This window comes from Diospyros lotus, chromosome 7, assembly GCF_014633365.1.
Source record: "Diospyros lotus cultivar Yz01 chromosome 7, ASM1463336v1, whole genome shotgun sequence".
Classification (NCBI taxonomy): domain Eukaryota; kingdom Viridiplantae; phylum Streptophyta; class Magnoliopsida; order Ericales; family Ebenaceae; genus Diospyros; species Diospyros lotus.
Window position 1 is genome coordinate 36,289,152 of NC_068344.1, and position 25,548 is coordinate 36,314,699.

General features: G+C 36.4%; 4 protein-coding genes across 8 annotated transcripts in view; 3 read left to right on the forward strand and 1 right to left on the reverse strand.

Moving 5' to 3' along the window:
• The first annotated feature begins 161 nt into the window (after positions 1-161).
• Positions 162-3,763, forward strand: LOC127805870 (probable glycosyltransferase At3g07620). The gene is made up of 6 exons (XM_052342683.1): positions 162-309; positions 400-434; positions 734-1,625; positions 1,717-1,847; positions 1,933-2,281; positions 2,731-3,763. Exons 3-6 carry the CDS (start codon positions 822-824, stop codon positions 3,391-3,393), a joined length of 1,947 nt encoding a protein of 648 aa, XP_052198643.1. The 5' UTR covers positions 162-309; positions 400-434; positions 734-821; the 3' UTR covers positions 3,394-3,763.
• Positions 294-9,043, forward strand: LOC127805871 (probable glycosyltransferase At3g07620). Of its 5 annotated transcripts, none has more exons than XM_052342685.1 (5): positions 294-434; positions 5,993-6,882; positions 6,974-7,104; positions 7,190-7,538; positions 7,992-9,043. In XM_052342685.1, the coding sequence occupies exons 2-5, from the start codon at positions 6,082-6,084 to the stop codon at positions 8,655-8,657; spliced, it is 1,947 nt and encodes a 648-aa protein (XP_052198645.1). In that variant the 5' UTR covers positions 294-434; positions 5,993-6,081; the 3' UTR covers positions 8,658-9,043. The 5 variants fall into 5 exon arrangements, with proteins under 5 accessions (XP_052198645.1, XP_052198647.1, XP_052198648.1 ...); XM_052342687.1 differs by lacking the exon at positions 294-434 and adding an exon at positions 4,548-4,879; XM_052342688.1 differs by lacking the exon at positions 294-434 and adding an exon at positions 5,350-5,834.
• A 1,245-nt stretch (positions 9,044-10,288) lies between these two features.
• The window catches only part of LOC127805939 (probable glycosyltransferase At3g42180), a 29,593-nt gene continuing 14,333 nt past the window's right edge, over positions 10,289-25,548 (forward strand). Inside the window, exons 1-5 of the mRNA XM_052342788.1 lie at positions 10,289-10,612; positions 10,886-12,142; positions 12,269-12,399; positions 13,018-13,366; positions 13,699-14,052. Of these exons, the coding sequence (XP_052198748.1) occupies positions 10,976-12,142; positions 12,269-12,399; positions 13,018-13,366; positions 13,699-14,052 (2,001 nt within the window). The 5' untranslated portion in view covers positions 10,289-10,612; positions 10,886-10,975. The remainder of the gene's footprint in view (positions 10,613-10,885; positions 12,143-12,268; positions 12,400-13,017; positions 13,367-13,698; positions 14,053-25,548) is intronic.
• Positions 13,119-20,614, reverse strand: LOC127805942 (uncharacterized). The gene is given in 4 exon segments (XM_052342796.1): positions 13,119-14,201; positions 14,203-14,326; positions 19,456-19,716; positions 19,999-20,614. Coding segments are annotated over 3 exon segments (252 nt in total). The 5' UTR covers positions 19,467-19,716; positions 19,999-20,614; the 3' UTR covers positions 13,119-14,084.

Here is a 25,548-nt window from a genome sequence, read left to right on the forward strand (position 1 = left end):
TTGCTCCGTTCCCTTCTGCTTCTCAGGAATATGATCCTACCCTCCACTGTTTTGAAGTAGTACTTTCTTCATCCCGAGCTTCTTTTTGAGTGTTCGTTTCTAAGTTTCCCTGGAAAATTAACCTGTTTGGATCTCCTTTTTCCCCTGAACCAAACACCAGAATCGCTTCGGATGAATTAGCTTTAATATCTATTATCCCGCTTTGTTTGGGGGTTAGGGAAAACACTTTTTGCTGAAAATTTGTTGTCTTGGAGGATATACTCGATCATTGCTTGGTTCTAAGCTTATGATATTCACTGGAAATCTAAGGTTTGGCATGTACTTCTGGGAAATTTAGGCGTTTCAGGGATTATGAATTATTTTTCCTGACTGAACTTGGAATCTCTAATGTGTTTACAGAATCAGCGATTATGTCAGTTGGAGGACAGCAAATGGTAGGTTTTGATATTTTCTTGGCACAGAGAGTTCACAATGTGGATGTGTGTGCAGGGGCGGATCTTGGGGCAGATCTGGGGGAGGGCTGCCCCAAGATCCATGAGGATTTTAGCCCTCCTCCCCTCAAATGGGCCAGATCTGCCGTACCTGCTCCCCCCCCCCAACACACATATCCGCCCGTCTCTGTGTGTGTGTGTGTGTGGTTAAGCTAATTTGATGTTTTTTGCTAAGTGAATCTATCATCTTTGAACTGTTTTTCTGAGTAACCGATTGTCGTTCTTTTTAACTTCTTTTTCAGGAGATGGCAGGGCACTTCCATGTCAATCAATCTATCACTTAGACGATGGGTGTAGCTAATATCGTTAGTTGATCGTTGCTAACTAAATATGAAGGTTGCAGTTCAAATTCAAAGGTTGTTTCATGTGAAAATCCAGAGACTGCTCTTAACCATAGCAACAGTTGTTGAGGTGGTAGTTGTATTTCAGTTTCTAGTGTCCCCCAACAAAAACTATATATCCAATCTCTGGGATGCAAGCAACGGTTCAGTTGTTACAGTTGGGAATGTTACCTTCTCAAGCAGTTCAAAACTAACTGGTATCGGTGTAATTCATGGGATAGTTAATAACTCGATGGCTTCTGATTCTGAGGGTGAGGGAAAGGATGGGGATGGGACTCAAATGGAAGGAATGGAAAAGGACTCATATTTCCAAGTAGATGGCGTTGAAGAGATGGATAATTCTTTTCAAATAGATGAGGATGGACAATCGAGCCAAGAAATCACATCTGAGAGCAGTTTTGACCATGATAAGAGTTTAAGATACGTCGAGGCCCGAAACATAAACACCTCCTTTTCTATATTGGGGGAGGTTCACAGTGAGTCTAGTATGGAGTCCCTTAGACTAGTGTCACAAAAAATCCCCCCAAATGTGATAGCAGACTTGGATGCAGGTTTGAGAACTCCACTGTCTTCAATTGCGGGAAATGCATCTTCAGCACACAACAACACAGCACTTGTAGAAATCCAGCCTGGGCATACAAATAAAGAGCTGTTGGGAAATACTTCAACCTCTCCAAGCAATAATTCTTTGGTGTCTGTTGATCTTATTATGAAGGGAAGGAGGAGGAGGCGTAAGCCAACAACAATATCTGATATGACTTTGTTATTGCTTCAGAGTTTGAATTCATCGTCGGTATGTATTTGAACTTCATGGCTTCTACTTTAGCAAGGAGGACAGATTTTCTTATTTCTGATTTTTTGGCTTCTTGTATTTCTGGCTACAGAGGCCACAACGGTCTTCTCCACGCGACAGGGAACTTCAGTATGCAAGATCACAGATTCAGAATGCTCCTGTTATACGGAGTAGTCCAGAACTTTATGCTTCTCTTTTCAGAAATTATTCCATGTTTAGAAGGTACACCCATTTACCCTGAAGGATACATTCAAACACTTGTAGCAACTGTAACACTGTTCTAAATTTCCCATGATGCTTATTGCAGGAGCTACGAATTGATGGAACGCATGCTCAAAGTTTATATCTACAAGGAAGGAGAGAAGCCAATATTCCATCAACCACGGTTGAAGGGTATTTATGCTTCTGAAGGATGGTTTATGCAATTGATAGAGCGAAATAAGCAATTTGTTGTAAGGGATCCCCGAAAAGCTCACCTGTTTTATTTACCTTTTAGCTCAAAAAATCTCAGGATTGCTCTTCAGCAAAAACAATTCACCCGTGATGTGGACTTGGAGGAATACCTGAAGAACTACACAGATATAATTGCCAAAAAGTATCATTTTTTGAACAGAGAGAAAGGAGCAGATCATTTTCTGGTTGCTTGTCATGATTGGGTTTGTTTCTAATGCCTTACTTCAAAATCATGTGTCTTATATTGTCTCACAAAGTTGAGTCTTGACCCTCTCAGTATGGCTTTACCCATAGCAGAAGTAGATAGAACATTTGACACACAGAATGAGTTAAAACTGTTAGTTGATGAGTCATCCCGTCATGCTTGTCTATCAGTATTCAAGTGAGATATTGGGTTGCAGGAAGTTCATTTCCAGAACTTGAGAAATTTCGCGAATTATTGTGGTCAGAACCCTGCAAGTATATACTAGTTCTGAAAGATACAATGCCCTGACATAGCATCCATCTGGTTCTTTCTGTGAAAAGAGTGGATAGTCTGAATCATTCAAAGCCATAAGATGCCGGCTGCATTCTAAGTATAAAAAATTTCAGTTTTAAGTCGGTATGGCAAGTATTTTGCATTGTTAACTAACAACAAACAGGGATTTTGCAGGCACCTTGGTTGACGAGAAAGAGTATGGGGAATTTCATCAGAGTTCTTTGCAATGCCAATGTTGCCAGAGACTTCAGAATAGGCAAGGATGTATCTCTGCCAATGACAAATATCCGCTCTGCACAGGATCCCGGGCAAGATCTTGGGGGGAAACCCCCCTCGCAGAGGACAATATTGGCCTTCTTCGCGGGAAACATGCATGGTTATCTGCGTCCAGTCCTGCTCCAGCATTGGGAAAACAAGGAACCTGATATGAAGATCTCCGGTCCCATGCCACGCGATAGGGAGGGAACCAAGTACAGGGAGTCCATGAAAAGCAGCAAGTATTGCGTTTGCGCTAGGGGTACTGGAGTCCACTCACCACGCGTGGTTGAAGCCATATACCACGAGTGTGTCCCGGTGATCATATCAGACAACTACGAGCCTCCATTCTTTGAAGTGCTGGAATGGGAGGCGTTTTCTGTGTTCGTTTTGGAGAAAGACATCCCAAATCTGAGGAACATACTTCTCTCGATACCAGAAGATCGGTATTTGGCGATGCAGCAGAGAGTGAAGCTGGTGCAGCAGCATTTCCTTTGGCACAGAAAGCCGGCAAAGTATGACTTGTTTCATATGATCCTTCACTCAGTCTGGTACAACAGAGTTCTTCAGGTGAAACTCTAAATCCCACTTAATCGAAAATTCATCTGTAAATGGCAGAAACGGCGATCGAGAAACACTGCAAACCATATGGAGAAAGTGTCAGATTGTTGCCGGAAGGATTGAAGATGTCAGAATTTCTGTTCCTCAGTCTCTTGCTGGGAACCTTTGAATCTTGTTGAACAAATGATGATCTTAAGTCTGCATGTTTTCTTGTACATATAGGCCATGGATTCAGGAAGAATGTGACCCTGCAACTCCAGACTAGCCTTAGGTTGCTCACTTTTTTTTATGAGTTGTGTGACACAAGATTGTTGTAGATTGTTAAGATTGCCATGTTTCTGTTGTACGATAAACGAATAAAGAAAATGAAATGATTAAACTATTTCGTGTATCTTTTCCAGTAGGAGTAATATTGAAGTAAGTTGGGTTTTTCACTCTTCAGGCACTCTTTAACTCCTATTTTTATAATTTTACCTAATATCCTATCTCTTGAATTTGCTTCAAAATATAATTTAGTAAGTTTTTTCCATGGGTTGAGTAAGAAGATTAAGTGCATTAAACGTTATATAGAAGTGGGATTTTGTTTTTCAAAATAATTTTTGACAATCAAATAGTATTGAAGAGTTTTAAGGTGAACACTAGAATATTTGTGTAGGATGAAAAATGTACATTATGTGTTGCTTATTAAGATTTTACTATTTATATAGGTAAAATTTTTAACTAATAAATAAAATTCTCAGCATAATTATCTTTTAAGATTGTTAGATAGATTCTCGACTACACCATTTCTGAAATTTTTAAACTATTAAGTTATGAAACAAAGTATTTTAAGGATGAATAACTTTTTTGAATAACCAAAAATAAGTGCGATGTGTGATAAATAAGACATGTATTATGTAATAATTAATTTTTTTTTAATAAAGGTATTACAAGTAAATTTATAAATGAAAGATCTCTCACCACAATCTTATTCTTTGAATTAACATATAATAGCAATACAAATAATACATATTGACGAATGACGTCACATAGCCAATACATCAGTAAATACTTCAAAAAATAAATTTAAATGAAGACATAATAATACGACGCCGCATTAGAGCCCGACAACCTCTCCAGCTCGGCGGCTCCCTCGAATTATAGACCGGCCGGGATGTCGGGAAGCATTATTGATGGATAAACAACAAACCTAAAAATCCTTTTTTTAGTTAAAAAAAGGTGCTTCCTTTCAGATCCTTTGCTTGTTTAAACTAGCATACTGGGCAGTGAGCACAGTACAGCTTCAACTCACAAAACACAATTAATACTTGTTCAATGCTTTTCCCCGTCTCCAAATCCCCAATTTCCTGACCAATTTCGTTCTCTTTTGTTTCCGAGAGTGTGATCTCTCTGAATTTTGATTTTTTACTTCAGCTGGTGTGAAGATTTGAGGCTCAAGATGGGTTGATCGAGTACCCTTTCTGCATTCTAACCCCCCATTTTCTCGAATTCCAGGATGATTATGCCGGTGAGTTTGATCTCTTCCCTTTGAGGGTTCTTCTTGCGTAAAGGAGCGTGTAATGCTCTTGACTCATGTGTTGCCAAAAAAGAATCAAGTGAATTTCTTCTTGTGACGAAGAAACTTTTGTTTGTCTTGTGATGCCTTATCGGAGGATTTTAGTAAGATTGAGCTGTGCTCATCAGTGGGTTCTTGGTTTTTTTGTGTTTTATACAGTGCTTTATGTTAGTTTCATAATTTGTGAGAGAATCCCGTCTTCCTTTTAATATTTGTTAATTTATAGGGCCAGGATTCGAGGTAGTAAAGCTTCAATTTTATTGGTGATTAATTAGATAAATTGTTTAAAGGTCTCTTTTTCTTTTTTCTTATCTACAAAAACGACGGCGTTTATATGGTGTCTTTGTCCGTCCACCAAAAATGTGACCTTTCTTGTACTTATCCATCCATCTTCTGCTTCTTGCACATTATACTGTACATTAATAATTAACTATTATTATCAAATGTCGGTTGATTTGGGTAGCTGGAAGCTTTGATCTCTTCAGCACAGTGTTTGCTCCGTTCCCTTCTGCCCCTCCACTGTTTTGAACTAGTACTTTCTTCATCTCAAGCTTCTTTTTGAGTGTTCGTTTCCAAATTTTCCTGGGAAAATCCCCCTACTTGGACCTCGTTTTTCCCCTGAACCAAACACCAGAATCGCTTCGGCTGAATTAGCTTTAATACCCATCATCCCTCTTTGTTTGGGGGCTAGGGAAAACATTTTTTGCTGAAAACTTGTTGTCTTGGAGGATTTACTCGATCATTGCTTGGTTCTAAGCTTGCGAAATTCACTGGAAATCTAAGGTTTGGCATGCACTTCTGGGAAATTTAGGCATTTCAGGGATTATGAATTATTTTTCCTGACTGAATTTGGAATCTTTAATGTGTTTACGAATCAGCGATTAAGTCAGTTCTAGGACAGCAAATGGTAGGTTTTGATATTTTCTTGGCACAGAGAGTTCACAATGTAGATGGGTGCGTGTGTGTGTGGTTAAGCTAATTTGATGTTTTTTGCTAAGTGAATCTATCATCTTTGAACTGTTTTTCTGAGTAATTGATTGTCGTTCTTTTTAACTTCTTTTTCAGGAGATGGCAGGTCATTTCCATGTCAATCAATCTCTCACTTAGACGATGGGGTGTAGCTAAGATCGTTAGTTGAGCGTTGCTAACTAAATATGGAGGTTGCAGTTCAAATTCAAAGGTTGTTTCATGTGCAAATCCAGAGACTGCTCTTAACCATAGCAACAGTTGTTGCTGTGGTAGTTGTATTTCAATTTCTAGTGTCCCCCAACAAAAACTATATATCCAATCTGTGGGATGCAAGCAACGGTTCAGTTGTTACAGTTGGGAATGTTACCTCCTCAAGTAGTTCAAAACTAACTGGTATCAGTGTAATTCATGGGATGGTTAATAACTCGATGGCTTCTGATTCTGAGGGTGAGGGAAAGGATGGGGATGAGACTCAAGTGGAAGGAATGGAAAAGCACTCTTATTTCCAAGTAGATGGCCATGAAGAGATGAATAATTCTTTTCAAATAGATGAGGATGGACAATTGAGCCAAGAAATCACATCTGAGAGCGGTTTTGACCATGATAAGAGTTTAAGATACGTCAAAGCCCGAAACATAAACACCTCCTTTTCTATGTTGGGGGAGGTTCACAGTGAGTCTAGTATAGAGTCCCTTGGACTAGTGTCACCAAAAATCTCCCCAAATGTGATAGCAGACTTGGATGCAGGTTTAAGAACTCCACCGTCATCTATTGCGGGAAATGCATCTTTAGCACACAACAACACAGAACTTGTAGAAATCCAGCCTGGGCATACAAATAAAGAGCTGCTGGGAAATACTTCAACCTCTCAAAGCAATCATTCTTCGGTGTCTGTCGATCTTATTATGAAGGGAAGGAGGAGGCGTAAACCAACAACAATATCTGATATGACTTTGTTATTGCTTCAGAGTTTGAACTCATCGTCGGTATGTATTTGAACTTCATGGCTTCTACTTTAGCAAGGAGGACAGATTTTCTTATTTCTGATTTTTTGGCTTCTTGTATTTCTGGCTACAGAGGCCACAACGGTCTTCTCCACGCGACAGGGAACTTCAGTATGCAAGATCACAGATTCAGAATGCTCCTGTTATACGGAGTAGTCCAGAACTTTATGCTTCTCTTTTCAGAAATTATTCCATGTTTAGAAGGTACACCCATTTACCCTGAAGGATACATTCAAACACTTGTAGCAACTGTAGCACTGTTATAAATTTCCCATGATGCTTATTGCAGGAGCTACGAATTGATGGAACGCATGCTCAAAGTTTATATCTACAAGGAAGGAGAGAAGCCAGTATTCCATCAACCACGGTTGACGGGTATTTATGCTTCTGAAGGATGGTTTATGCAATTGATAGAGCGAAATAAGCAATTTGTTGTAAGGGATCCCCGAAAAGCTCACCTGTTTTATTTACCTTTTAGCTCAAAAAATCTCAGGATTGCTCTTCAGCAAAAACAATTCACCCGTCGTGAGGACTTGGAGGAATACCTGAAGAACTACACAGATATAATTGCCAGAAAGTATCGTTTTTTGAACAGAGTGAAAGGAGCAGATCATTTTCTGGTTGCTTGTCATGATTGGGTTTGTTTCTAATGCCTTACTTCAAAATTATGTGTCTTATATTGTCTCACAAAGTTGAGTCTTGACCCTTCTCGGTAATATGGCTTTACCCATAGCAGAAATAGATAAACATTTGACACAAAAACTGAGTTAAACTGTTAGTTGATGAGTCATCCCGTCATGCTTGTCTATCAGTATTCAAATGAGATATTGGGATGCAGGAAGTTCATTTCCAGAACTTGAGAAATTTCACGAATTATTGTGGTCAGAAACCTGCAATTCTATACTAGTTCTGAAAGATACAAGCTCCTAACATAGCACCCATCTGGTTCGTTCTGTGAAAAGAGTGGGTAGTCTATGAATAATTGAAAGCCATAAGATGCGGGCTGCATTCTGAGTATACAAAATTTCAGTTTTAAGTCAGTATGGCAAGTATTTTGCATTGTTACCTAACAAAAAACATGGATTTTTCAGGCACCTTGGATGACGAGAAAGAGTATGGGGAATTTCATCAGAGTTCTTTGCAATGCCAATGTTGCCAGAGACTTCAGAATAGGCAAGGATGTATCTCTGCCAGTGACATATATCCGCTCTGCTCAGGATCCCGGGCAAGATCTTGGAGGGAAACCCCCCTCACAGAGGACCATATTGGCCTTCTTCGCGGGAAACATGCATGGTTATCTGCGTCCAGTCCTGCTCCAGCATTGGGAAAACAAGGAACCTGATATGAAGATCTCCGGCCCCATGCCGCGCGATAGGGAGGGTAAAACCAAGTACATGGAGTCCATGAAAAGCAGCAAGTATTGCGTTTGCGCGAGGGGCTATGAAGTCCACACACCACGCGTGGTTGAAGCCATATACCACGAGTGTGTCCCGGTGATCATATCAGATAACTACGAGCCTCCATTCTTTGAAGTGCTGGAATGGGAGGCGTTTTCTGTGTTCGTTTTGGAGAAAGACATCCCGAATCTGAGGAACATACTTCTCTCGATACCAGAAGATAGGTACTTGGCGATGCAGCAGAGAGTGAAGCTGGTGCAGCAGCATTTCCTTTGGCACAGAAAGCCGGCAAAGTACGACTTGTTTCATATGATCCTTCACTCAGTCTGGTACAACAGAGTTCTTCAGGTGAAACTCTAAATCCCATTTAATCGAAAATCCATCTGTAAATGGCAGAAACGGCGATCGAGACACACTGGAGAACCATATGGAGAAAGTGTGAGATGGTTGCTGGAAGGATTGAAGATGTAAGAATTTCTGTTCCTCCGTCTGTTGCTGGGATGGGAACCTTTGAATCATGTTGAACAAATGATAGATCTTAAGTCTGCACGTTTTCTTGTATATATAGGCCATGGATTCAGGAAGAATGTGACCCTGCAACTCCAGACTGGCCTTCGGTTGCTCACTTTTTTATATGAGTTGTGTCACAAGATTGTTAAGATTGCCATGTTTCTCTTGTACAATAAGACATTTATTAAAATGAGTAAGATAAAATTGTATCAAAATAAAGTTAGAATATTTTTTTATATTAAGATATAGAATGGTCAAAGTGGAGTTAGAAAGAATTTTAAGTTTCTTATTAAATTATTTGTTAAATTTTTATTTTTTTTATTTGTAAGGATTAAGATATAATTATTTTGTCAGGAGAGAGATATAAGTATATTTGGAAAAACTCAAATAAGATGTAAGTAATTTTTTTTTCAAGAATTATTAGATAAGTTTAACAAACACAATAAATATGATAAAAGTCTGAAATGATTTTTATATTTTATTTTTTATTTATATATTAGTTAACATATATTATTTAAAAAAATAAAGGAAATAAAATAATTAAATTAATTCATATACCTTTTTTTAAAAAAAAAAAAAAAACACTTTGTTTAAGTGGGCACCTGTTCAAATAGTAAGCAACTCTTAAACCATGCTTTTATGTGGAAATTCATCTATTTTAAACTATATGAAAGATACCTGTATCTTATTATGGCTCATTTTTGTTTATATGATATTATGTTCTAGAAGTAATATAAAAATAAGTTGGGATTTTCACTCTTCATCTACTCTTAGTTCCTATTTTTATAACTCTACCTAAATTCTATCTCTTACTCAAATTTGTCTCAAAATATAATTTAATAAAATTTTTGGATGGGTTGAGTGAGAACATTAAATACATTAAATGTCAAATTCTTACTAAAGTGAGACTTTTATCCTTCAAAATAATTTTTGATAATCAAATCAATATTTAAGAAAGAGTTTAAAAGTGAATACTTATATAAGTTAAAAAATGTGCATATCATATGTTATTTATTAAAACTTTACTATTTATATAGGTCAAATCTTTAACGAGTAAGCGAAATTTTTAATATAATTATTTTTTGAGATTGTTAGATGAGATTATCAATAATATCATTTTTGAGATTTTCAAGTTATGATGCAAAGTATTTGCGATGCATGATGCTCTTTAATTGGTAAGATATGTATCGCATAATAATTAATTTTTTCTTAATAAAGGGTATATTACAAGTAAATTTATAAATGAAAGATCTCTCATCACAATCTTATTCTTTGAATTAGCAAATAATAGCAATACAAATGACACATATTGACGAGACATAACCAACACATCAGTAAATACTTCAAAAAATAGATTTAAATGAAGACAAAATAATACGACGCCGCATTAGGGCCCGACAGACTCTCCGGCTCGGCGGCTAATTAAAGACCGGAGGGGATGCATTATTGATATGGATAAACACCAAAAATAAAAATCCTTTTTTTAGTTGAAAAAGGTGCTTCCTTCCAGATCCTTTGCTTGTTTAACTAGCACCAGCGTGCTGAGCAGTGAGCACAGTAAAGCTTCAATGCTTCAACTCACAAGTCACAATTAATACTTGTTCAATGCTTTTTCCCGTCTCCAAATCCCCAATTTCCGGACCAATTTCGTTCTCTTTCGTTTACGCGAGTGACAAGTGTAATCTCTCTGAATTTTGAATTTTTGCTTCAGCTGGTGTGAACATTTGAGGCTAAAGATGGGTTGATCGAGTACCCTTTTTGCATTCTAACCCCCATTTTCTCGAATTCTAGGATGATTTATGCAGGTAAGTTTGATCTCTTCCCTTTGAGGGCTCTTCTTGCGTAAATGAGCGTGTAATAATGCTGTTGACGCTTGTTGCCAAAAGAATCGAGTGAATTTCTTCTTGTAACGAAGAAACTTTTGTTTTTCTTGTGACGCCTTATCAGATGATTTTAGTAAGATTGAGCTGTGATCATCAGTTTGTTCTTAGTTTTTATGTGTTTTATACAGTACTTTATATTATTTTCATTATTTGTGAGAGAATCCCAACTTCCTTTTAATTTGTGTTAATTTATAGGACCAGGATTAGAGTTAGTAGAGCTCCAATTTTATTGGCGATTAATTAGATAAATCCTGCTTGATGCAAGCATCGGGAACCTTCTAAGGCATGGGATATTCCATTCAATTTCAAAAGTTATGGCGCTTTGAGAAAAGGAAATGGCTCCTTGTGGTGCTTTTTGTGGCTTTTACTCATTTGTTCTGTCAGCTCTTTGTGCTTCCCTATGGCAATGCTCTTCGGTCTCTATTTCCGGGTGATGAGCTTCAAATGCATGACAAGGGCATCTTTTTATCGAGATTTTCTTCTGTTAAGTCCGTGATGCTTAGCAACTCCATCCCTGTCAATGCTTCAGATTCAGTGGATGCTAAGCTGCTCGTTAGCGCTGTCAAAAATGCTGACAAATATGTTTTGGGTGGGAACATTGGGCATGGTGATGTAGAAATGGAAGAGAAAATGAATTCGGAGAATGATCTTGCATTAGGCAAGAAAGACCTAGAAAATAGTTTTGATGATGTTGAAAAGAGGAAGGAAGGCGATGATTTCCCTTCTGAGAATGTTGTAAACTTGGGGGAAAGTTCTGTAGTGGCCAACAATCAAGATTATAAGCATTTCTTGGTCAAAGTAAATGGAAGTAGGCACAGTCTCTCGGTGGATCAGATTGTTGAACCAAGCAATGGATCTTCAATGAATAATGTTCCAGGAGGAGATGCGAGTGTTACCCAAGTGACAGTTGGGACAGTTAGGACTGCAATTGTATCCCCCTCAGTTGTTTTGCCCCAAGAAGAAAGTATTCATAGCCAGAGTGCAAACACAAGTGCTGATGACCACTTTTCATCTAAGGGATCTGCAAATCTCAATGAGAGTTCTGCATCACAAAAGTATCGTGACATTAATGATGTGTCAGATAAGTTAATTGAAACAGAACATAGTATTGCCCCGGAGCAGATTGTTGAACCAATTAGTGATGGAGTTTCAGCAGAAACTACTGTAGAAGAAGATACATCTGATTTCGATGACATTACTTCTTCAGTAGACTTGGTGTCAAATTCAAGCATCGTAATTGATTCTGCTGTAGTAAACAGATCTTCAACTGGAGCAGAAATAATACTACTTCCAAATAATCAAAGTTGGTTGCAGTTTCAAAGTGATATCTCACCACCAAAAAACAACTCTATGACGAAGAAGATGAGATGTGAGATGCCCCCAAAATCAGTAATGTCCATAAATATGATGAATGAGTTATTAGTTAGGCACCGCCGTTCTTCTCGTGCAATGGTATGAATTCCATGGCTAAATGTTTAAAAATTTTGCCAAATGATTTTATTTTTAATTTTTTGGCTGTGTCAGATGGTTTTTATCATTAAAATAGAGATATTAATAACTTATTGGATTGGGTTTTAGAGGCCTCGATGGTCCTCAGGACATGACCAGGAAATCCTAGCAGCAAAGATGCAGATTGACAATGCTCCTCCTGCAAAGAATGAAATAGAGCTCTATGCTCCTCTCTTTAGAAATGTTTCTAGATTTAAAAGGTATGTTTGGTTTAATTATTATTCCTCAAGCATATTCATGCTATGTTACGTGGGTTTCTGAATGGAAGAAATCTCTGCTATTATCACTTAGCTTTCAGTTAATCCTTTTACTGGATGTTTTATGGAATTGAAATATTGAGAAAGCCATTGGAGAAGAAATGGGCAAAATGAGAAACAGAGGAAGCAACAGCTTTTTTGACCAAGAATCCAAAATTATGCAACTGTAGGATTTCAAATGACATAAAATTTCTAAAAAGCTTCTCTCTCTTTTTTTTTTCCCGGGAACAGAGAATTAGTTAAAGTTTCAGAGGTTCAGGCATTAGTTGTTGAAGTTTACGTTTCTTTTTTAATTTTACATGTAGTCATATTTTTGAATTTTGACATTGCAACTGAACCTGCTGGAGAAAATAGCAGAATCAAAAACAATGTTGATTGTTGAATCTGCGCACAAATAACAACACCCCCCCTCCCCCCCGGGGCCGGGGCAGTGGCACATTAGTTTATTCGGTCTTCTTGAGTTTGTGCTTAGAACTCGGACAGTACCCTTTTCTTGTGAGAAAGCATTTTGTTTTCCTTTTCATCTGAATTTAAAAAACATTGATTCGGTTGCGTGATTAGGAGCTATGACCTCATGGAACGCAATCTCAAAGTGTATATCTACAAGGAAGGAGAAAAACCAATCTTTCATCAGCCAATCCTAAAGGGCTTATACGCCTCAGAGGGATGGTTTATGAAATTGATGGAGGGAAACAGACAGTTTGCGGTTAAGGATCCCAGAAAGGCACACCTATTTTACATGCCATTCAGTTCTAGAATGCTCGAGTATTCCCTGTACGTACGCAACTCTCACAACCGCACAAACCTACGACAATATTTGAAACAGTACACGGAAACAATTGCAGCAAAGTACCGCTTCTGGAATAGAACTGGTGGAGCCGATCATTTTCTTGTTGCCTGCCATGATTGGGTATGTCCCGTTACTATTGCTTTTGCTTCAAAAATTTGTTCAGAAAATATTCAACCACGTCACTTGTTTTTTCTTAATATCCCCCATTTACCTCAGCTTAGATTACTAAACCACTGTTTTCATGCCGAACTTGCAGGGAAGATTTTCTTTGAGCTTAATTTCCTTCTAATAACTATACAACATGTTAAAAATATTTGATATTTTATTTGTTGTATTGGGTAGAGTTATAAGTGGCTCATAGAAGATAAGATCATAGATAAAAATGACTGGCAAATTAGAATTCATGTACCCAACCCCAAATAGTGAGATAATAACCCATTGTCTCTTTGTAGGCTCCATATGAAACGAGGCATCATATGGAACACTGCATCAAGGCCCTCTGCAATGCAGATGTGACTACCGGCTTCAAAATAGGCCGAGACATCTCTCTTCCAGAAACCTACGTGCGATCGGCCAGAAATCCTCTGAGGGACCTCGGTGGAAAACCCCCTTCTAAACGACACATACTCGCCTTCTATGCCGGTAACATGCATGGCTACCTGCGTCCAATCTTGCTGAAGCACTGGAAGGACAAAGACCCGGATATGAAGATCCTTGGTCCTATGCCTCCCGGAGTGGCAAGCAAGATGAATTACATCCAGCATATGAAAAGCAGCAAGTACTGCATCTGCCCCAAGGGCTACGAGGTGAACAGTCCACGTGTCGTTGAAGCCATCTTCTACGAGTGCGTGCCAGTGATCATATCTGACAACTTTGTCCCACCGTTTTTCGAGGTCTTGGACTGGGGGGCCTTCTCTGTGATTCTTGCAGAGAAAGACATTCCAAACTTGAAAGATGTTCTCCTTTCTATACCAGAGGAGAGGTATCTTGCAATGCAGCTTGCTGTGAGGAAAGCTCAGAGGCATTTTCTGTGGCATGCCAAGCCGTTGAAGTATGACCTCTTCCACATGACACTTCACTCTATTTGGTACAACAGAGTTTATCAGATAAAAGTTAGATGAGTAGCACAAGACAATTAACTGTTGGGGAATAAGACTATACTACTCGAGTCTTACTAAGAGAGCAATTGAGACTCACACGACTCGAACTCGCGAGTGCTACGACCTATCACTAAGTTAGACTTTATCGCTCATTCATCTTGTACCACTGCAGAAAGTGTTTGTGGGTTTGAACTGGATAATGGTCCTGTATAGGCTCTGCTGTAAATAGGTTTTACTGTGTACCATTTTGTCAACTGGAGTGCCTTCAAGACTTATTTTTTTTCTTCTTCTGGGGAAGTGATTTTCATGTTAGATTGCTCATATAAGATTAAGTTGCAGGAAAGGGTTAATCATATAGCCACTTTTTAGACTTCACATTATGGTTTTCACCTAATTTTTATATTATTTCTTGAATTTGTCTCAAAGAGTGGACCAAAAAATACTAACAAGAGTGGTACATTTTGTTAAACACATGGTTTTGGGTCAATTATTGAAAATATCAAACTTTGTATGGTATCAATTCCACAACAAACTTTATTAATTTTATGTTTAAGCTTTCAAATTTGTATCAATTTTACATTTGTAAGAGTTTGAAAAATGAGAAAAAAATTAATAATTAATACATCAAGAGAGTATTAATCAATACATAAAAAAATATTAAGACAGACAAAACTAAAAATTAAATATAAATTAATAAATTTTGAAATATATTTTAAAATTGATACATTGACCAAAATTTAATAACTTTTATTGAAATAAAAAAATGTTTCTTGTTAAATATATTACTCTTTTATTGTTCTTTTTGGACAAAATCCATCCAAATATAGGATGGTTACTTATCATGACACGATTTCTTTGGTTACTGTCTGATCAATGTGCTTGGTGTGCCTGTGAAGCAAAACCAGAAACGGGATGCTTCCAGAGCTCTCATTTGATCTCAAATCTGCATAACCCAATCACTGGTTTTGGGAAAGGCCGAAGACCCTTTCTTTTCCACTTTCACTTTTTGCAGCGAATCAATAAATTCAAGATCTTTGGAACAGAAATTCTGGAGGATTTTTCAAGCGAAAGCGAAACTGAAAACCCAGACATTTGATTAATTGCAGATTTTTCAGATGGAATTGGACGTTGATAGAGTGATCCCAGATGGGCCATAAAAGCAACAGTTATTGGGTAACGATCTGAAGAATTTTGCTCCATTCCCATTCAATGACCCATCTCTTTCATTGGTTCATGTTTGGAGTAATTTAATATATATTCTTATTATTTATTATTTTTGCAAAGTTCATTGCTTTATTTAGGGATGTTCAAAAAAATTGATAAATCGTGAAAACCGAATCGCACCGCATCACACCGTGCGGTTTTTTAAGGGGAGCGGTCTGGTACGGTTTAAGAATCTCAAACCATGCGATTTGTGATTTGAAGATTTCTTGGTTCGGTTTAAAATTGAATCCTCGAGTATAATGTAATAATAAAAAAATTATGAAATAATTTACAAAACAATTTATTCTCAAACCAGAAAAACATACTGTTAAACAGATTGTAAACAATCTCTTCTGTTTATATATAAACAGAAACCGCACTACGAAACAATTTATTAAGCCATAAACAATCTGATAAACAGAAACCGCACTAGGAAACAATTTATTAAACCATAAACAATCTGTTTGTATATAAACAGATTGTTTATATGCAAACAGATTGCTTATAAACAATCTCTATACAATATGTTATAAATAAAAGATTGTTTTATTTATTTTGATTTATAACTAAATGGTTGATGAAACATTTTATTGAATCATAAAAATCGCACTACGAAAATGAGTAGATTAATATTTTGAATATTTTGAACAAATTGCGAAAACCGCACTGAACCACACCACAAAATACAGTGCGATTCGGTGCAGTTTCGACACACCAAAAAGACCACAGGGTTTGGTTTAACAGAAAATTGCACAAATGATTTAGAGTATTGAAAATATCAAAAATCAATCAAATCGAACCATGCACACCCTAGCTTTATTGAAAATGGGCAGATTTTTCTTTCTTTCTTTATACTTCTTGTTGTGTAAATTTGGTATTCTTTTGACATCGAGGAGCGATCTGTGGGCCTTACCTTAATTGTTCACCTTCCTTTCCTTTTCTTTTGGTTATTACTATTAATCTGAAGATGGCTTCCATGTGTTTTGAATTTCAAGGATGCATCATTGTAGTTCCGTGAGACCTTTCTTTGTTTTCTTTTGAATGACCTGTAGTAATTTTCTGCACCCGATTTGCTTTGTAATTTATTATTATTGTTTTGAGTTTGTTCTTCTAGGTAGAATTGGGAACTTAAGATGCAATTGGATCAGATTTTGAGTTGGTGTTAACCATGTCACGTTTAGATTGAATCTGACTTGAGCCATTAGTTTATGCCACCGAAGTTCCTCCTCTCGTCTCGTTCCAGGAACCCACTGAAGTCATACTTGTGTGAAATTAGGAATGACCTGTCCTCCATGACGTATCATCTGTTCCTCCACTAATATTATGCTATCTTCTTACATCATTTTCTCCTTTTTATGTGGAGATTGGTCGGAGTGGGCGGAGGGGGAGTTAGATCTAGAAAGTTTTGACATTTTGGTCTTATTTGTGGGCAATATAGACCCATGGAATACATCAGTTTGCAGGATAATTTTGTTCTTGAGCTTCTCATCGGTATCTTTTTTTAAAAGTGGGATTAGTCTAATCTGTTGCCTGCTTCTTCTTGAATGAACTGGGATTAGGTTGGCACTAAGCTGCTAATTGCATACATGTGATTATTTCTTTCTTTCATTGAATGTCAAATTATGGCTTTGTGTGAATGCGAGTGTGAGTTTCTTTGTGGTCTTCCTTAAGAATTTAGTTTATTCTGGCTGTACTGATTCTTCTTGAATATTATTTTCCTTTTTCTCCCCAAGAGATTCAGATAAGATGCATTGTCATGAATTGAATTGCCCTTTTTCTGTATTCTAATTATATCTGTATAATTGTTACATTTCATCAGGAAAGGAAGGACAAATGTCAGACCTATCCATGAATGGAGAAACTTCTAGTGACACCAGAGCGGTGAGTGCTTGAAAACATTCATGCATAAAATATTATGCAAATGAGGTAGATTTGATGTTTAAATCCAGGGTATTAATGGTAAAATATTATTTGATGACAAGCCTTAGTAGCAACAATCTCCTTTATGACTAGAAGGTCATAGATTCAAGGTTGAGAAACAGGGGTACTGGTGTGTATAAAAATGACCCTTTCCCAGCCTTTGCAAAGCTGGGAGCCTCATGCATTGTGCACACCCATTTTTTTTTTCCCCTTGAAGTCACCTCAGATTGGGGAATTTAGGTTTCATGTAGTGGTATGCATTCTATGAAGGGTCTAGATGTGGTTGAACTGGCATGCCATAACCCTTCAAGGTTGTGCATGCATTTTATGAGGACATGTTTATAGTTGTAACTCTTATTTGGGGAAGAATGTTGAGATTTCATTTAATTTGACTACATTTGAAGCTTGTCTCATGCCACCAATGTTACTTGTGAGTGTTGTGGAATATGGATAAAAGTATAATGTATTTACATGATATTATAAGATTAATTGATGGTACCATTCAGAAAGGTACTTGAAAGTTGAAACTAAATGAATCTTAAGAGGAAAATATTTCTCTCCCTTATCCATGTTAGAGAGGTAGATCTGAAAAGTCTTTTGACATATTGGTCTTATTTGTTTGTAATGTAGACCCAGTTGCATATGCCTCTGGCAGGATAGTTTCATTCTTGAGCTTCCCATCATGCTTGTGGGAGATCTTGTAAGAGGGAGATTGGCAGAACCTGTTGCCTGCTTCTCCTTGAATGAATTACAAACAACATCTGAAATGAGGAGACACCACATAATTAATGACACTGTCATCAGTTATCACTCCTAGCATTATTCTTATGGAATATCAAATTATGGCTTTGTGCAAGTGTAGTGTGAATTTCTTTGCGGTCTCTTCCTTAAGAGTTAAGAATCCAGTTTAGTCTATCCCCCCCAGTTCTTCTTGAATCTTATTTTCTTTTTTTCCCCCAATAAATTCATATCAGATCTATTGGCATGAACTGAATTGCCTTTTTTTTATTTGTTGTCTATATTTTTCCTACATAATTGTTATTTTTTATGGAAGGACTAATATCAAACCTATCCATGAATGGAGAAATTTCAAATAACACTAGTACAGCAGTGAGTATGGGATAACAGTTCATTATGCATGAACCATACATCTCATAGCCCTTCAATGTGGTGCATCCATTTTATGAGGACTTGTTTAGTTGTTTATATAATTGTATCTATTCTGAGACCTCTTATTGCTGAAGACAGTTGGATTTCATTTAGCTGGACTACATGCGAGGTTTATCTCATGCTATCAATGTTATATGGGTTTGGATATGAGTGTTGGGTGTGGGTTTCGACCATGAATCGACATACTTAAATCCTCTATTTGAGGATATTGAAATATATATCTGGTAGTGAATGGGTAATATAGACACATTATGAATGGTAAGTATAATGTACTTGCATGATATTCTAAGATAAGTTGATGTTGTTTAGAAATATACTTGAAATTAAGTGAAACCTAAGAGAGAAATATTTATCTTTTACCCATGTTAGAGTTTTGAAATCTTTCTTCAGAATCAAACATGAGTTTAGTTTCTTCAACTATCTTAAAAATAGAAGATCCAAATGTGCAGTTGTATTGTTGTTGGGCACTTATCCCATTCCCTTACCCTTATAATATCCATATGCCCCCAGCATGCTATTAACTCATCTACCATATTGACTAGCAATTCTTGGCATTTGATTTATATTCATCTCATTTTGATTTTAAAGTTTGATGTTCCAAGTTTGGAATATGCTCCTCAGGTTTGCTCCACTGCTATGAGGACTGGAAGCCTTCTTTCCAGTCATGTCAGATTTTGCTCATCAGTGGATGACATTTTTGCCCGTCTGTTGACCTTGACTACTTCTGTAAGGGGTCGGTTCATTCATTTTATTGGTGAGTACCTTATTTCAACCATTTTTAGGTTATGTACGGCTAATAAGCATTGAGGTGAATACCTGAAATACATGTCGTATCTGTTGATATCGACCCTCTAACCATCTGTTGAAGTTATTTTCCCTAATATAATAGCTTCATCTGGATCAATATGACTGCAGAGGAACTTGTCTATAGAGATATCAACAGATGCTCTGAAGATTTAATGGATCCTTCTTCTGGACAACATTCAAGATGTTCAAGTTGCACTAACTGTAGAATTGTCTCTGATGGTTGTTCGTCTTCTTCAGGACCTTACAACACTAGTACCAGTGTTGGAATCCCTGAAAAAAGGGCATCAGATCTCAAGATTAGGTTACCTCTAAATTCAAGATTTGAAATTCAATTGCTGTTTTCAAAGCATATTTAATTTTTCAAGGGTATAAGGAATCGCATTAAGATTTTCTCTATCTCTAGGTGATTACAGTCTATTCTATGAATAAAATCAAGGGGCATACTCACTCGCTTAACATCAATCTGCAATCATGACACTGTTGGCAATAGCTTCATTGTCAAGAAGAATGCAAATAGTTTTGGAATTATAAGCAGTTCCATTGATTTTACACCTTCTGTTTCTCCTTCTCTTCGCTGGAATCTCGCTCGTGTTTGGCGAATGCTTCTCCAACGCTCCATCTTTGTTTTCGTAAATCCGAGGGATCTACTTTATAGAACATCGGCAAAACGCTTTCCCTTCTGGCACTCACCGTTTTGCCCGTGTTCTATAAAGTAGATCCTTCAGGATTACTTTATAAAAAACCACCACAGAAAATCTCTTGGAAGAAGCGTACGTACTTTTTGGAGAAAACAATCACGACAAACCTGGACTCTTTGATGACTTTTAGGAGTGTCGGAGAAATCGATTCACAACTCTCTAGCTTCGGGCCATTCTTGAACGTGAAAATGGCCTTCTGATGCAGAGCCGAATAGAGATGGTCAACGAAACCATTACAGGTGTCTTCGCCTCTAAAGTTCCAAAAAAGACAACGTATTTGCAGGAACTAAACCTAGAAGGGAGAGAAGCTCCGTCCTGCAATTGGGTGCTGGTGGAAGCCATTGTTCACCTGCTCGGAAAACAAACACCCTTCGTATCGACCTATCGTCTAATCTACGCGAAGCAACAGAGGCCAACCACGTTGTGGACTAAAAATGGTATTGGCAGTGGGCCCAGCCCTTGCAATTGGGTGATGGTAATGCACTGCGTGCAATGTGCGCTGTCGTTAAAAATGGCATTGGCAGTGGGCCCAGCCCTTGCAATTGGGTGATGGTAATGCATATATTAACTTCATTTTTCAACTTATTCCAACAACAGTTCGAGGATCTCTTCTGATTTGAAGAACCTCTAGATACAGCTGCTATGAATTGGAGTGTAGCTTATTTTCTTCTTCTCTTTTTTTTTTTTTTTTTGTTTTTTTCAAGGGGATCTTTATATCATTGAATACCTAATTGTCATTTGTGTTAGTTTTCATAAATTGGTATTCCCTTCCATTCTTTTGCTTCTCAGGAATGGAAATCACAATCTCCCAGACTCGTTTTGTGTATCTTCTGATTCCAGGTAAAATAATTTTAATTGAACTTTTGATTCTCCTCGTCAATTGATTTCTAATGTGTGATGACCAATTCACGTAAGTTGTTATTGTCAGGGCCTTTTAGCAATCACGGTCCCTTGTATTTTGTCGGCACCAAGAGATTTTTCTCCAAGATGGGTCTAGCATGCCATATTGCAAAAATCCAGAGTGAGGTACGTGCATGCTGTGGCCAGCGGCGGAGCCAAAAAAAAATTTCATCGAGGGCGAAATTTATTAAAAAAAAAATAATATAATAATATAAATATTTTAAAAGTTAACATAATTTATTTAATACCTTACAATAATTTTTTTGCGATGTTTTATATTTTAATAACGTTGTATAATAAATTCATTATCAATATTTAAAAATATCTCTTTCTCAACGTAAACAATTAACTTATCATTTATCCACTAATCTCCCATTCGATTGTACAATATTAAATTGTCTAATTTTTGTTCGTTCGTCCAAATGATCTATATGAAAAATTATGATCTAGAGACTGACAAAGATTTTTTTGCATATATGCTCTTCGAACTTGATCTCGAATATTAATATTGTAATCTAAAATTGAAATTCTTTGTCTAGGATTGATGGGAAGTTGTGTAACATCAAAATTAATACTATTTGATTTCTCTTTATCAACATTTTTTATAACTGACGGAGATTTTCGTTTTAAAAATGACTCTTTCAAAATTAATGGCAGCCTCTGCTCCCAACATTCATTGACATTAAAACTAAAAGAAATTAACTTATGAATGTATACTACATGGGTGGGTGTGATGAGATTCTAACAAGTTCCATACAACTGGAAAGAAATCAACCATCCAAACAAAACAAAAGTAAGAAACCAATCATCAACCACTTTCTCGTTACAATCACCATGACTCAAATCAGTAGAATTTTGTTATTGTTTAAAAATATTTAATCAATGAGAATTTTTCCAGAATAACATTTATTTGAATGCTACATCTTCTTGTTTGATTTCTAACCAATTAAGGCAAGAGGTAAATTCTTGATTATTTGTTGAGTTGGCAGATTTCAAAGTTAAGTATTTTATTAATTTTTTAAAAATTAAAACTGTTTTATCAAAAACTATTTTTAATCTTTTTCTCTCTCCTTTGGAATACTTCATTCAGAACCTTTACTTTTTTGGATAAATAAATTTTTTTGAAATTATTCCCAAGTGGATTTGACCTTACAATATCAAGATTACCTCAAAAGCACATCTTTGACTATGACTCGAGGCAGCAGCGAGCCGCTACAAGCGAGGGCTAGTGCAAGAGAGGGGGAGAAGGATAAAGGGGGTGGGCGACGGGCAAGCGAGAAAGGAACTGATTGAGAGTGAGGGAGGGTTTCAATTTCAAATATCCAATTTCTAGCAGGCCAGTGCAGGCCAAACTCAATGGCGGGCTAAGGCCCAATGAGGGCCATGGCCCTCACTGGGCCTACATTGGCTCCGCCCCTGGCTGTGGCTATAATCATACGAGTAAAAAGTGGCTTGGGAACATTGAAACTAAGAGGTTGTTTGGCTCACCATTTTTTTTCATAGCTTTTAAGTTATTTAGCTTTTAAGTTAAAAGTTAGATGGTATTTAAGTTAATATTGTATTTGAATAAATATACTTTTAAGCTGCCAATTAATATTTATGTGTTTGGTTTGAAAGAGCTGATAAGTTATTAAAATTTGACAAAAAGACCAAAATAAACATAATGTTGAATGATGTAAAATTTTATTATTAAATATAAATAAATTATACATAATTATTAAAAATATATTAATACAATATTACTATATATGTTATATATAATAATAATATATATTATTTGTGTTATTTATATATACATATACATATACGCTGCACGCAGGGAGCAGAAGATTTTGGAGAGAGAAGGAGGAGACCCACAATTTGACGGCGACGACAGATCTGAAGAAGGAGGAGGATCGGGAAGCGGCAGCTGAGATGGGCTATGGAGACAGCGGTAATGGAGAAGGGTTTGTCGATGGCGCTGGGCGGCGGATCTAGAACCAGATGTTGCCATGGCATGACCCACCAACACGAGGCTGCTTGCGGCGGCTCAGCTGGACGACAACAATTATGGAAGAGGGGCAACGGCGGCAGGGCGATAATGGTGGAGGGGCGACGACGGCAGCGCGATAATGGCATACCTTGTGGAGAAGATGGTGGGAGAAGATGAGGGTAAAATGGTATTTTTTTCGGTCAACTCTATAGCTTTTTTTCCCAAAGCTAGGGGGCACCAACTTCTGGCCAACGCTGTTAAAACAGCTGATACGCTATACAGCATTAAAGCTGTTAATGGTTGCCAAACACTTCATCATACAAAGCTGTATAGCTTTAAAACTACTTATGCAGCTTATACGCGATCAAACTACTAAGCCAAACAACCTCTTATTCCTTCCCATGATAGTCGTGCTGTGTTTGTGTTCTCTTCTCTATAGAATGTTATACTTTTTTCTATCTCATTTTGTATTTTAACAAATAGTTTTATAAAAATTTTAAAATATTTCTCAATTTTATCTTGACTATTTCATATCTTGATCCAAAAATTATTTTGGATTTATCTTGATACTTTCTTATCTTGCGTATTTTAACAAACATTATTTAAATAGAATACAATTTTGTTTCTACTCAAAACTTATACTTAAAAAAATAAAATCACTCAATTAAAAGTCTCAAACCACTATTGGACACGAGAATTTTACTTAATATGATACTCTTATATTAATATGTTATATCATGTATTTAATTAATATTAATATATAATATATTAACATAATATTTTGAAATAACGAAGACGATCCACTGCATCTATTTAAAAGTTTAGGATGTTGTGAGGTTATGCATTCAATTATGTTTTCATGCAAGAATGCATAATCAATTGTGTCTATTTGAGATATTAAGCCTTTCAACGTTGACTTGCGATGAATTTATCCGTTTACTAAGAATTGTAAAACAGACAAATCATGAATTTTAGAAAGTACAAGATATGTTCAGTTCAAAAATTGATTGTGATCGAGGGATCCTTCAATTTTACTATCTTACAAAAATATATATATATATCAACACAAAAATATTACATCAAAATAACATTTTCGGATAACTACACCATCCAAGATAGTAAAAATATAGCCAATTCAATTAGAGACTATTTTAAAGAAGGGTCAAAATTGATTATTAATTTGATTTTTGTGGTAATTTAAGATTTTTTTTCCATAATAGTTTAGTCTTAAAAAAAAATTGAGAATACAAGCACTCAAATTCTATGATTATTTAGAAAAATAAATTTAACAAATAAATAGTGAAAGACCAAAAAAAAAATGGTAAAAGATCTAGTTTAATTCTCATAAACTTGATATGTTTCTATTATTGTTATTTTAATCATGAGTAAAAATAAAAAAAAATTTAAATATTTATTTCTATATTAATTTTACAAAATGTGATGATAAAAGAGAGCAGAAATGCTACCTGAGACTCAAGTTTGACACTTATAGTCATATTCTACATTGATATCTTATATTGTGTTGTAATCAATATAAATATACAAGACATTAATGTAGAATGTCAATAAAAATGTAAAACTTAAGTGTTCAAATAGCATTTACTGGAGAAGAAATAGCCTCTTCAAATCTAAAATCCAAGTTGGCATATTAAACACTACAAACTGTGGTCAAAAATTTGATTTTGACTAAAAAAATTAACTTGAATTGATTTTGAATGGATAGAATAGAATTAAGGAAATCATATTTATAATTTTTAAGTATCCGATCGTGAAAAATGACATTATTTGATTCGGATTAACCTAAATCTTCAAATCGCATCATTTCAAATTTGAGTGTGACCTAATTGTCTAGATTGCACCATTTCACGAAAGTCCATATCTTTTACCATGTACCTCTCACATTTAAATGAACGTGTCCACTCACCAGCACCCTGAACAGTTATATTTAGTCTTGAAGACTTTTTCAATTCACACATTTAAGACCTATTAATTCCAACACATGCACAAACAATAAAAACCTTTTACTCATATAAAAGCCATGACAGTGAACTCACAGTGCTAATGTACAGACAATGAACTCAGAAGAGAAGGTTCTGCCAAACTTTCCAAATAAGGCGATGAATACTAGTTAGTGTCCACCCACAGCTCAAATTCCTAAACAAAGCCAAACTCCAATCAATCATTTGTTCAATCCACAATAGTAAATCTGTTTACTATTGTTCATTTGTGATTAGAAAGTTACATATTCAAGCTGCAAAAACTATTTTTTCGCCAGAAAAGAAAAGAAACAAAGGGAAAGACTTGTGTGCAAAACACAACACTTTCCAAAGCATCGATGGTGCACGAGTTTAAAAAACTCGAACCTGCCTATACAAGGGTAACTGTTAAAGAAGTATGCTAAACAAGCATGAAAACATAGTCAGAGGCACAGCTATCAGTATCATAAAGATTAGAGAGAGGGTTCAGGAGAGCAGAAAAAAACTCCATCCAAGCAGACAGAAAGTAACAACATCTTCCAACATGAAACCTACC